Genomic DNA, 14,463 nt, shown 5'->3' with positions numbered 1-14,463 from the left:
AGGATAATGTTATTTACTCCAAAACACCAGAAGCTTCTGGCCAAATGAATGAGCCAAGCCATAGATACACTAATTAAAAGCTGGACCAAAGGCCTTCTAGCTTAGATTTACACAGGCAACTGCTTACTGACGTATTACTGGCCTAGATTAAATTCTAATTATTGTTCTGTGACAAGGAAACAACCAATGCCCTCTATGACTCCTAAGCCAATGGTTTTATGCACTAGTATCTGATAATTCTCAAATAATACTGGAGAGAAGATCCCTTCACAAAATAGATACAAGAGTCATGAAAGATGACAATCATCAGATTAATGTAAACAACATTTGCCTGGGGAGCTTTTCAAATGTATGCTTCTATTTGGAATTTTTGCAAGGAAATATTTTGTATTTAGAATGCAATTTTAAAATATTTATAAGAGGGAAGCAGACTTGGCCCAATGGATAGGGCGTCTGCCTACCACATGGGAGGTCTGCGGTTCAAACCCCAGGCCTCCTTGACCCGTGTGGAGCTGGCCCACGTGCAGTGCCGATGCGCGTAAGGAGTGCCGTGCCACACAGGGGTATTCCCTGCGTAGGGGAGCCCCACATGCAAGGAGTGCACCCCATAAGTAGAGCCACCCAGCACAAAAGAAAGTGCAGGCTGCCCAAGAACGGCACCGCACACACGGAGAGCTAACACAACAAGAGAACACAACAAAAAGAAACACAGATTCCCAGTGCTGCCAATAAGGATAGAAGCAGTCACAGAAGAACACAGAGCAAATGGACAAAGAGAGCAGACAACTGGGGGAAGGGGGAATAAACCAAAAAATAAAAAAATAAAAAAATCATAACCTAAAAAATTTTTTTATAAGAATGAAGGTGTTTTCTAAGCTACTCACTATGCATACCATTATCACTCTATTTAATGTAATTAGTTTAATCTGTCAATATTTAATTAATTTAATCTGTCCTTTGTGAGCTCCAAAGGCTGGGGCTGCATCCTGTAGCTCTGTATTCCCAAGGTCTACAACTGGGTCTAGCATATAATAAGTATTTAGCATCAACTTACTAAATGAATGTTAAGCAAAAGGCTCCCAACACATTATCAGGTATGTAAGAGGTTGGAGTTAGCGTCACTCCACCTTTCTCACTAGAATGAAGGAAGATGCATTTCTGTGATGTCATGACTTCTATCAATGGTGTAATACAAGTAGTAGTATACTTGAGGTAGACTATGGGTTAATACGCTATTTTCAGCCAACATGAAAACACAAAAAAGACATATTAGACAATAAATTACACAATATATCTTCTATTTGTGGCCATCTTTGTATCAGAACTTATTTTCAATTAAGAGATCCCAAATAAGAGCTTTAGAAAATTTTTTTCCTTATAAAAATCATTTTAGCCATTATAGATATAACAATCAAAATATGAACTGTTTCAATGGAAAAATATTTTTAATTTCAAATATCTGATTCAGAAACCAACTGCAGAGTTACCATCACTTCTTTAGGGATTGCCTATACTATTATCTCTACAACTGTCTTTTCCCATTTAATTTGAAAGTCTCTTAAAGACAGTGGTGATACCTTAAATTTTTTAAGGGTTTGTATCAAAAGTATTTGAAATAGGTTAAGTGATATACAAGTTTCATTTCCCATGTCAATTTGGTGTGGCAGTGAATGCTTCACTGGCATATAGCCTATGGGCCAAATCCGCCAAAAGCTTGTTTTTGCAAATGAAGTTTTAATGGAACTCAGTTACACTCATTCATGTAGTCTGTGGCTGCTTTTGCCCTATAAAGGCAGAGTCGAATAGCTGCAACAGAAACCATATGGTCCGCAAACCCTTAAATATTTATTACCTGGTTCTTTACAGAAAGAGTTAGCTAACCCCTATCCTGGATAAAGATTCTCTGGGTGAGCAAGAGTATGATGACCAATTAGGAAAATCTGTTATGAGGTTGAATGGAAAAGGAAGATATCTGTGCCCAGGATTTTCTACCCTTTTGTACATGGTACCTATGAAATCACTGATGACTGGCATGAAAAAACGCACTTCAATTTAAGATACTGGTGTTTTCCTTAGGTCTCCAAATAGAGAAAAAACCTGGGACATCAACATTTGGCTTTGGGAAAATGTTTTTTTCCTAAAGTAACAGCTATTTTTATCTTGGTTTACTCCTATATTAAGTACCATAACTCTCCCCAATAGATAAAGGTGCTACACATTCTTCAGTATAAAACAGTAACCAGGCAATTCCCATAATATGATAGCAATGTATCATAACCTAGAAACACATATAAACAATAACACATCATTTGAATATACCACTGACCACTGATATGGCAATTATTAAAAGTCACCAAATATCCTAAAGTCAAGTTAAGTAACATTACTTCTCCCTCGTTTGTTGTTTTAAATGCCCAAATAAAAAGCTAGCCTATGAAAAGCAGTTAACGGAACCCTCTTTTACATGAATTCAATAAATCCATTAATGTGAGTAAAAAGAAAGCTTAAAGACTAGATGCCTCCAGAATTTATACATTTTTTCCAGTGGCATTCAATGGACATTTGTAGTTTATGGGAGGGTGTGGTATACTCAGTCCACATCAATAAAGAACATACGTTTCATTTTCAGCTCCATTGGTCTTGCTCTTCCTTTGTTTCTGCTCATTGGTTGCTGGAGGGGCCTGTCCCATGGCAGGAGGTTTCCGCTTTGCTAACATTTTCCGTTGTCTTTCTATCTCTTCCCTCTGTGAATTTATCCTTTCCTGTTGCCTAGAGATAAAAAAGATATTGGATAGAGGAGGAAGGTCACAAAAATGTTTCAACATAGCTAGAGAACAAACACAAACATCTTGTCATATATCTGACAGGCTTCAGAAAATAAAAGGCCCTATAAAAGTAGTAGAGATTTGATTTTAACTTTGGTTGGAAAAGCTAAATAATGGTGATAAAAAGTTGGTGACCCTGTTGTTTTTAAATAAGTGTATGGCTTCAGGTCATTAACTACAATTATTCTCCAAGGAGGAGAGTGGGTATGACGCAAAGTTAAAGAAAAGGAACATCAAATTTTTATTGTGACCTTATTTTCTGATTCAGACAATTTTCTAATTCCTTTTTGAATAGCTAAAGAAACAATTCTCTGGTATAAGCCCCTTAAAAGTAAAGCTCTCCATTTAGGTATAGAAAAAAGTACAAACAGTTCCAAGTGTCTTTTTGTTTTTCATCTCGATTAAAACTTCCTCTGATTTTATCTATAAAGACAAGTTTGCAGTACACTTATGAGAGTAAAAAGAGGGAGGTGGATGTAGCTCAACTGATGGAGCTTCTTCCTGCCAAATGGGAGGACCTGGGTTCTATCTCTCGGGCCTCTGGCAAAAAAGAAGAAGAGAAAGCATGCCTGTGCAGCAAGCCAGTGCCCAGGCCAAGAGCGCATATGGTGAGCCAGTGCCCCAAGAGTGTCCACGTGAATCTCTGCGTGGTGAGCCAGTACTCCGTACAAGTGAGTCACGCAGCAAGATATGATGTATCAAAAGAAAGACAAGGGGAGGGACAAGGTGAAGCACTGTGGAAACCAGGAACTGAGGTGGCGAAATTGACAGGGAACCTCCCTCCCAATTAGAGGACGCCAGGATTGAAACCTGTGAATCCTAGAGGAAAGAAAATGAGAAGACAACACAGACAATAAAAACATCAGGGTGGGAGGAAAGTAAGGGGGGAAAATAAAAAAATAATAAAAAAAAGAAAGTAAAAAGATTTTCTTTTTTTAGACCAATAGTTTATTCAGGTCTCTATGAGCCATTACCTATTCTCAAGTCATTCCTGCTTATTGTTATGGTAACATATAAACTATGTTTTTAAAAACAAATACATTCAGAAAAACCAAGTGAAGCTTTGTGACTGGAAAGCACTTCACAGGGACTGGTACATAAAATGAACTAGTATAAAACATTATTATATGGGGAAGCGGATGTGGCTCAGCAACTAGACTCCTGCCTACTGCATAGGAGGCCAATGGGTTCAGATGCCAGTGTCTCCTAAAGAAGACATCGAGCTGGTGCAACGGTCAGATGTGGCAAGCTGACACAACAAGAGACACGAAGAAAAAACACAATGAAAGAACAACAAAACAGGGAGCAGAGGAGAGGTTCCTGGTGCTTCCTAAAGAAGATAGCAAGCTGAAGCAACAGCCAGGTGCAACAAGCTGACAGAGCAAGAGATGTGCAGAAGAAAAAACAGAATTAGAGATACAACAAAGCAGGGAGTAGAGGTGGCTCAAGCAATTTATAGGCATCTCTCTCCCACATCAGAAGTCCCAGGTTTGGCTCTGGTGCCTCCTAAAGAAACAAGGAAGATGAACAGATCCAGCAAGTGAAAAACAACAAGTGGGTGGGGGAAAATATATATTTTTTAAATTATTAAATGAATTCTGAGATATCTAAGACAATTACCATAAGAGTTTTGCCTAAAGATGTCTAATTTTTCTATAGGAAACTAGTTTACAAATTAGGAATCAATAAGAACACCTAAAGAAAAATCATTTTCTCTCATGTATCGAACCGTTTGATAGTTAAGATTTATACAAATGATATATCAAAATATACCAAGATTTGAGAAGTCAGGCAGAAATGACCAGGAAAATAAATGTTCTAGGACACCAGGGGAAGCTGGACACTGCCCAGAAGAGAGAGAGGGACAAAGGAGAGGAATTGTGACAGCAAAGCTGTGAGTTGAAACCAACAGCTACTACTGCTGGCACCCTCCCCCATGCTAAAGACACTTCAGAATTCTCAGACCTTTGGGCTATAGAAAAAGGGGCCTCCAGGTATCCATTGCCCCAAGAAAGGGGAGAGGGACAAGACTAAGGCTGACTCAGTTTTTGACCCACAAATTCCGTCTGCTGTGTCCCACAACCCTTCCAGGCTGAGTGTGGCCATGCCATGTTTGCTTTGGAGCACAAGATTGGAGATATCAGACCCTCTCAATCTCCCTCTGTTCTAACTGGAACTGACTTTTGAGGATGCAGTGGGGAATGGAATTGTTTCCAAGGGAGGGGACTGCCAGAAGAACTGTCTCACAAAGTATGAATTACAAGTCCTCCAGTAGGAACCTCTATCACATTGATCTGGTCTGTGTTGTAGCAAACACACTCCGATGAGGCACTAAACTGAGAGCTGCCAAAGAGTGCTGTCTGCTGGCACACAAAGGAAGTGCATGCAAGAAAACTGAAAATAAGTAGGAGAGGCTTTTTCCATTCCCTATAGACTCCCTCCCCGAGACCCTAGGAAGTGACTCTAAAACCAATTACTGGGTCCGCTGCCCAGTTTTGAGCAACCAGCAGGATACTTCTAACAATCCAGGTTGAGCCAAGAATCAAAGAACTGTAGGTAAGGAACAGCCTCCTGCCACTAAATGCCTACAAAAAAGAAAGAAACTGAGCATCTGACTAAACTATATCCTAATCAGATGCCTAGATATCAACAAAAAATTATGAGCCATAATAAGAAAATAGAAGACACAGCCCAAGAAAAGGAATATATCAAAGTCCTAGAAGAGATAAATAATTTGAGAGAATTCATCACTGAGATACATAAAAATTTCCAAAATCAAATTAATGCTGAAAGACAATATGGTCAAAGAGATAAATGACATCAAGAAGACACTGAAGGCGGCGGACTTGGCCCAGTGGTTAGGGCGTCCATCTACCACATGGGAAGTCCGCAGTTCAAACACCAGGCCTCCTTGACCCGTGTGGAGCTGGCCCATGCGCAGTGCTGATGCGCACAAGGAGTGCCGTGCCATGCAGGGGTGTCCCCCGCGTAGGGGAGCCCCATGTGCAAGGAGTGCACCCCGTAAGGAGAGACGCCCAGCGTGAAAGAAAGTGCAGCCTGCCCAGGAATGGTGCCACACACACGGAGAGCTAACACAGCAAGAGGACGCAGCAAAAAGAAACACAGATTCCCGTGCTGCTGACAACAGAAGCGGACAAATAAGACGCAGCAAACAGACACAGAGAACAGACAACCGGGGTGGGAGGCGGAGGGGAGAGAAATAAATAAATAAATAAATCTTTAAAATAAAAATAAATAAATAAAGTGCTAGGGGAAGAAATTTTTTTTTAAAAAGAAGACACTGAATGAGCACAAAGAAGAATTTGACATCCTGAACAGAAAATTAACAGAGCTCATGGGAATCAAAGACAAATAGGTGAGATCAAAAACACAAAAAGGCAAAGAACAGCAGACTCAAAATGAAAGAAGAAAGAATAAGTGATACCAAAGAGCTAAAACTGAAGAGAGAAAAGGACAGACAGAGAAAAGAATGGAAAAAATTGAGTAGGGGCTCAGTGAGTTGCATGACAACAAAAACAACATACATGTCATGGGAGTTCCAGAAGGAGAAGAGAAGGGAAAAGGAGCAGAAAGGGTATATGAGGAAAGGGTAGCTGAAAATTTCCCAACTCGCACAAAAGAAATGAACTTATATGTCCAAGAAGCACAAGGTACCCCAATCAGAATAAATCTGAATAGACATACTTCAAGACACATACAACTTAGACTGTCAAATGTCAAAATTAAAGAGAAAATTCTCAGAGCAGCAAGGGAGAAGCAAACTATTATGTACAAGGGATGTCTGATAAGGCTTAGCACAGATTTCTCTTCAGAAACCATGGAGAAGAGAAGACAGTGGTATGACACAATTAGGATACTGAAAGAAAAATACTGCCAGCTGAGAATTCTTTACCTAGCGAAATTGTCATTCAAATATGAAGGTGAGTATAAAATATTCAAAAACAAACAGAAACTAAGAGAGTCTGCAAAAAAGAATCCACCTTAGCAGGAAATATTAAAGGAAGCCTTAGATGCTGAAAGAAAAAGACAGGAGTGACAGGCTTGGAGCAAAGTATAAAAGAAAGAATAGCAGAAAGGATAACAAAAAGAATAAAAAGACAAAAATAAGATGATATATGAAAAGCAAAGAATAAAATGGAGGAAGTAAGTAGTGCATTTACAGTAATATCACTGGATATGAAATGATTAAACTCCCCAATCAAAAGATACAGGCTGACAGAATGGATAAAAAAACATGAGCCATCCATATGCTTCTTACAAGAAACTCACCTTGTAAGCCAGTTGTAAATGAAACTGGCTGTAAGTGAAAGGTTGGAAAAAGGCACTCCACATGAATAGTAACTAGAAAAGAGCATGGGTAGCTATACTAGTATCAGACAAAACAAACTTTAAATGCAAAAAAGTTACCATGCTAATGAAAGAAAGAAGTTATGTGTGAAGTTATGTGGGGGGTAAAGGGAGTGGGGAGTGGGGTATATGGGACCCTCATATATTTTTTAATGTAACATTATGCGTGATTTATATATCTTTAAAAAAAAAGATAGGGAAGTAGACATGGCTCAAGCAACTGAGCTCCCATCTACCATAGAGGAGGTCCAGGGAGCTGGCCCTCGCAGAGTGCTGGCCCACACGGACAGCTGACGGCAGTAAGATGACGCAGCAAAAAGAGACACAGAGGAGAGACGATAAGAGACGCAGCAGACCAGGGAGCTGAGGTGGCACATGAGAATGATCACCTCTCCCCCACTCCAGAAGGTCCCAGGATCTGTTCCTGGAGCTGCCTAATGGAATACAAGCAGACATAGAAGAACACACAGCAAATGGACACAGAGAGCAGACAATGGAGGGAGAGAGGGAGAAATAAATTAATAAATCTTTAAAAAAAAAAAAAGATAAAAAAATGAAAAAACGTTATGAGATACAGAGGCCATTATATGTTAAGAAAAGGGACAATCCACCAGGAAGGTATAACACTCATAAATATCTATGCACCTAACTAGGGTGCCACAAAATACATGAGACAAACTCTGGGAAACTGAAGGGAGAAATAGACATCCCTACAATAATTGTTAGAGACTTCAACTCCCCATTCAAATCACTGATAAAACAACTAGAAAACAGATCAACAAGGAAACAGAGAACTTAAAACATTATGATAAACGAGTTGAACCTAACAGACATATACAGAACACTGCATCCAAACGCAGTGGGTTATACATTCTTCTCAAGTGCCCACAGATCTTTCTCCAGGATAGACCACATGGTAGGGCACAATGCAGCTCTCAATAATTATAAAAAGACTGAAATTATACAAAACTCCTCCTCAGATCATAATGGAATGTAATTGGAAATCAGTGATACACAGGGAAAAAAGTAAATTCACAAATGTGTGGAGGCTGAACAACATACTCCTAAATAATCAGTGGATCAAAGAAGAAATTACAAGTGAAATCAGTAAATATTTATATATTGAGACAAATAATAACAAGTACACAACATATCAAAACGCATGGGATACAGCGATGGCAGTCTTGAAAGGGAAATTTATAAACCTAAGTGTCTATAAATTTATAAAAAAGAAGAGGGAAGCAGATGTGGCTCAAGCAGTTGGGCTCCCATCTACCATACAGGAGGTCCAGGGTTCGATGCCCAGGGCCTCCTGGGTGAAGGCAAGCTGGCCAATGTGGTGAACTGGTCCACATGGAGTGTTCCCCTGCACAGAAGAGCTGCCCCGCACAGAAGTGTTGGTCCACATGGAGATCTGGGGCAGCAAGGTGACGCATAAAAAGAGACACAGAAGAAAGATAATAAGAGACACAGCAGACCAAGGGAACTGAGGTGGCATAAGAGAATGATCACCTCTCTCCCACTCCAGAAGGTCCCAGGATCTGTTCCCAGAGCTGCCTAATGAGAATTCAAGCAGACAAAAAACAACACACAGCAAATGGACACAGAGAGCAGACAATGGAGGGAGGGGGGAGAAATAAATAAATAAATATTTTTTTAAAAATTAAAAAGAAGAGCTAAACTCAAAGATTTAACTGAATTAGAGAAACTAGAGAAAGAACAGCAAAGCAATCCCAAAGCAACCAGAAGGTAAGAAATAATAGATTAAAGCCAAAATAAGCAAAATTGAGAACAACAACAACAAAACAGAGAAAATCAAGGAAACCAAAAGCTGGTTCTGTGAGAAGCCCAATAAAACTGACAATCTAGACTAACAAAGAAAAAAAAGAGAAAAAAATGCAAATTAATACAATCAGAAATCAAAGAGGGGAAGTTACAACTGGCCCCACAGAAATAAAAAGGATCATAAGATATTACGAGAAACTATATGCCAAGAAACTAGACAACCTAGGTACAATGGACAAATTCCTAGAAATGCACAAACCACCTACACTGATGCTATCGGAAATAGAAGAACTTAAAAAAAAAACAAAACACAAAATCAAGATTGAATCCATCAACAAAAATCTCCCAACAAAGAAAAGTCCAGGACCAGATGGCTTCACAGGTAAATTCTAACCAAGCATTTCAAAAAGAATAACATCAATCCTGTTTAAACTCTTCCAAAAAATTGACAGAGGGAAAATTCCCCAACACATTTTATGAAGCCAACATCATCTTAATACCAAAGCCAGATAAAGATACAAGAAAAGAAAATTACAGACCAATCTCTCTAATGAACGTAGATAAAAAATTCTCAACAAAATACTTGCAAATCCCATCCAACAACATATCAAAAGACTCATACATCATGACCAAGTGGGATTTACTCTTGGTATGCAAAGCTGGTTCAACATAAGAAAATCAATCAATGTAATACACCACATTAACAAACTGAAGGAAAAAAACCATATGATCATCTCAACTGATCAGAAAAGGCATCTGACAAAATAAAATCTAGCATCATTTTTTGATTAAAACATTTCAAAAGATTTGAAAAGAAGGAAAATTCCTCAGTATGATAAAAGGCATATTGAAAATTCTACAGTCAACATCATACTCAATGGGGAAAGGTTGAAAGCTTTTCTTCTAAGATTGGGAACAAGACAAGGATACCAATTGTCACCACTGTTATTCAACATTACATGGAAAGTTCTAGGTAGAGCAATTAAACAAAGAAAAAAAATTAAAGGCATCCAAATAGGAAAGGAAGAAGTAAAACTCTCACTGTTCGTGGATGACATGATCCTGTACTTAGAAAATCCTTAAGTATCCACTACAAAGCTATTTGAGCTAATCAAAGAGTTCAGCAAAGTAGCAGGATATGAGATAAACACGCAAAAATCAGAAACGTTTTTGTACACTAGCATCGAATAATCTGAGAAGGAAATTAGGGGGGAAATTCCATTGATTAACAAAATAACAATAAAAAGGCTCAAATACCTACAAATCAATTTAACCAAAGAAGTACAGGACCTATATGCAGTAAACTATAAAACAATGGTAAAAGAAATCAATGAAGACTTAAACAAATGGAAAGATAGAAATGTCGGAGGGGATATAAAGAGATAGGAATGCTTATTCACTATTGGTAGGAATGCAGAATGGTACAGCCACTGTGAAGGACTGTTCTGTATTACTGAACAAGTTGAATACAGATTTACCACGTGACCCAGAAATACCACAACTGGATATATATCCATAGAACTGAGAGCAGTGACATGAATAGACAGCTGCATACCTATGTTCACAGCAGAAATAAATGGAAAGAACACAGGTGTTCATCAATTGATTAATGAATACACAAACTGGTTTATCCACACGATGGAATATTATGAAGTTGTAAGAAGAAATAAAGTTGTAAAGCTTATGACAACCTGGATGAATTCGGAGAACATTACGTTGAGTGAAGCAAGCCAGACACAAAAGGACAAATACAGCATGACTGTGTTACTATGAACTAAATACACTGTTTAACACATATTGTATGATTTCGTTCTTATAAAATATAAATAAATATCAATTCATAAAGATGAAATTTTATTAGTGGTTATGTAGAGCTGGGGAAGGCATGGTAAGGGGTGTGGAGTTTTTCTTTTTGGAGTAATGAATTCTAGAATTTTTTATGATGATGAATGTACAACATTGTGATTGTAAGAAAAGTCATTGATTATACACTTCAAATAGATCGTATGGTATGTGAATGTATCTCAAAAAATGCTTAATAAATACATGTGCAAGAATAACCAAAAATAGCAGCTATGTACAGCAGGGGATACAGAGAGATTGAGAGGTGAGGAATTTTCTTATTTGTATGCTTTTTGTTTATTACTATTACCATTGAAATAATGAAATGCTCTAATAATGACTGAAGTGATGAATGCACAACTACGTGATTATACCAGATACCACTGATTGTACATTTTGGATGAAATATATGCTTTATTAATATGTATCAATAAAATTAGTTTAAAATTTTTTTAAAAACAACCTAAACAAATGAAAGACATTCCATGTTCATGGATTTGAAGACTAAATATCATAAGATATCGATCCTACCCAAACTGATTAATGCAATACCAATCAACATTCTAACAGCCTATTTTACTGAAATAGAAAAGGCAATAACCAGACAAAAGTATTCTAAAAAAGAAGAGCAATATGGGGAGGACTTTCACTACATGACCTTCAAACGTACTACAAAGCTGCAGTGGTCAAGACAGCACAGTATTGGCATAAAATTAGACACATGGATCAGAAGAGAATTGAGAGCCCAGAAATAAACCCTTACCTCTATAGCCAACCAGTTTTTTACAAACATACCAAGTACATGTTTGTTTGTTTTTTATTTTTTGTCCCTTCCCTCTCCCTCCCCACTGTTTTTTGCAGTCTGTTTATTCACTGTGTGATCTTCTGTATTATTTCTTTTTTTGTCTTCTCTTCTCATCTTTCTCCTCTAGGATTCACTAGGATTCGATCCTGGGGACCTCAGATGTGGAGAGAGGTTCCCTGTCAATTGCAACACCTCAATTTCTGGTCTTTGCTGTGCTTCACTCTGACTCTACTCTCCCTTTCATCTCTCTTGTTGCATCATCATCTTGCTACATGACTCACTTACATGGGCACTGGCTCAGCACATGGGCACTTGGCTTGTTGTGTGGGCACTCAGCTCGCCACGCGGGCACTGGCTCACCATGCGAGCACTCATGCGGGCACTCAGCTAGTCACATAGGCACTGGCTCAACACATGGGCACTTGGCTCACCATGCGGGTACTTGGCTCACCATGCAGGTACCCACACAGGCACTCACCACGTGGGCACTCGGCTCACCACACAGGCACTGGCTCGCCACGCAGACACGCTTTCTCCTCTTTTTCACCAGAAGACCCTAGCGATCAAACCCGGGTCCTCCTATATGGTAGGCGAAGGCCTTATCACTTGAGCCACATCTTCTTCCCCCAAGTCCGTGTTAATGGGCCAAAACAGTCTTTTCAACAAATGGTACTAGGAGATATCCAAAATAATGAAAGACCCCTATCTCACTCCCTATACAAGAATCAACTGAAAATGGATCACAAACCGAAATGTAAACGAAATATACTGGGGAAACTCACAGAGTTAATAACTAGAATATGGGTCACCAGAAAATAAAATGAGGGTAGAGGACAGAAAGCTGAGGGTTAACTTGTTCAGAATTGGTAAAAAGGTTGTGTGTTAATCTTTGCAAATGGATGGATAAGGTGAAAGCACAACATAATGTTTGTAACTAGCAGAGCTATTAAATGAGTATGACAGTGGTTGAAAAGGAAAGTCTAAAGTCATGTAAACAAAAGCTAAAAAATATAACATGGGACTGTACAGCATAGTAAAACCTCATAAGAAATACGAATACGAGTAAAACTGCAAAGAGAAAACGGTTTTTCTTTGAAACTAAACGAATGTTATATATGCCAATGCTCCATATTAATATCAGGCAGAAAAAAACCCAAAAAATAACATCATGCTAAGTGAAAGAAACCAGACACAAAGCACTACATACTGTATGATTCCATTTGGTTCCACACACATGGAAAGCTGACGCAACAAAAAGAAACACAGATTCTCGGTGCTGTTGATAAGGATAGAAGAAATCACAGAAGAACACACAGTGAATGGGCACAGAGAGCAGACAATTGGGGGGGGAGGAGAGAGAAATAAATAAAAAATGAATCTTTAAGAATATATATATATATAAATACAAATCTATTTATAAAGATGGAGTTAGTGGTTATGTAGGGTTGGGGAAGGATAGAGGGATTGAGAGGTGACTGCTAAGGAGTGTGGAGGTTTTCTTTTTGGAATAATGAAATTGTTCTAAAAATTTTTGTGGTGATGAATGTTATTATACTAAAAACCACTGGCTGTACATTTTGCATAGACTGCATGGTTTGTGTGTGTGTATCTCTTAATAAAACTGCTTTGGGGAGCGGATATGCTTCAAGTGGCTGAGTGCCTGCCTACCACATGGGAGGTCCCAGGTGCCTCCTAGAAAAAAACAAAAACAAACAAAAAAACCCAACTCAGGGGAGCAGATCTGCCTCAGTGGTTGAGCACCAGCTACCCACATACAAGGCCTGGGTTTAATCCCCAGATTCCAGGACCTCAAAAAAAATAAAAAGTGACAGTGACTGGCAAACTCACAGGGTGCATTTTATTCAGGAATTAATATCAAATCTTAAATGTAGCTGCTGCCACTTGTTAGGCACCTATCATGTCAAAAACCTATTTATGCAGTAGAGCTTAGCTTCAAAATGAATACACAAAAAGATCTGTGATAGGGAAGAGAATGCCAATGAGTAGAGGACCAACATCTGTCAGGTACCCATGTGCCGACTGCTGTGCACACATTTTCTCAGTTAACTGTATGCCAAGTCTGTGAGGTACAAATTATGACCTCCTTTGTGCAGTGAGAAAAATAACATTAAGAAAAGCTGGTGTGATTTATGTATCTTTTAAAAATAAATTTAAAATATATGAGAGAGAGGAGGGAGGAAGAGAGGGAGAGAGAGGGAGAGGGAGAAAAAAGCTGGGTAGCCTGCCTAAGGCCATCAATCACTAATTGCCTCTAAATATTTTCTCCTCATTCCAGTAAGAGTACTCTTTCTAGCTGAAATATCTATAAACGAATACATATTTTAAAGTGTCTAAACAATGTGACAATTGGGGTACATCAATGGTTTAGTAAAATAATCTGTCTCTAAAAATAGCACCAAGACATACATTGTTGGAAAGGATAGTAATCTTCCTTTATGGAGGCTTGATTCCCATTATTTTATTTCTCATCTCTAGAAAAAGTATCCAAATGTTTCTTGAAGCTGTTTATTTCTGATTAACATATATCTTAGGATAAATTAATTTTCTATAATTCCTATTAGTCATCAATAATTGTTTTCTTTGATTTCCTTTTTTTAATAATGAAATTTTTTTTTAAGATTTATTTTTTATTTATTTCCCTCCCCTTCCCCACCCCCAGTTGTCTGCTCTCTGTGTCCATTTGCTATGTATTCTTCTGTGTCTGCTTGTATTCTTGTCAGCGGCACTAGGACTCTGTCTCTTTTTGTTGCATCACCTTGCTGTGTGTGTGTGGCACCACTCTGGGCAGGCTACACTTTCTTTGCACTGGGCGGCTCT

At 38.5% G+C, this 14,463-nt stretch overlaps 1 protein-coding gene across 13 annotated transcripts in view; it reads right to left on the bottom strand.

The window, feature by feature from the left end:
• The window catches only part of TLK2 (tousled like kinase 2), a 140,532-nt gene that overhangs the window by 35,846 nt on the left and 90,223 nt on the right, over positions 1-14,463 (bottom strand). For all 13 annotated transcript variants that reach the window (XM_071210725.1, XM_071210726.1, XM_023584672.3 and 10 more), the window contains one exon: positions 2,617-2,769. In XM_071210725.1, coding sequence (XP_071066826.1) covers positions 2,617-2,769 — 153 coding nt within the window. The remainder of the gene's footprint in view (positions 1-2,616; positions 2,770-14,463) is intronic.

Source organism: Dasypus novemcinctus, chromosome 21 (assembly GCF_030445035.2).
Source record: "Dasypus novemcinctus isolate mDasNov1 chromosome 21, mDasNov1.1.hap2, whole genome shotgun sequence".
NCBI classification, from domain to species: Eukaryota; Metazoa; Chordata; class Mammalia; order Cingulata; family Dasypodidae; genus Dasypus; species Dasypus novemcinctus.
Note: the sequence above shows the minus strand (reverse complement) of the source record. Positions and strands in the feature narration are given on the sequence as shown.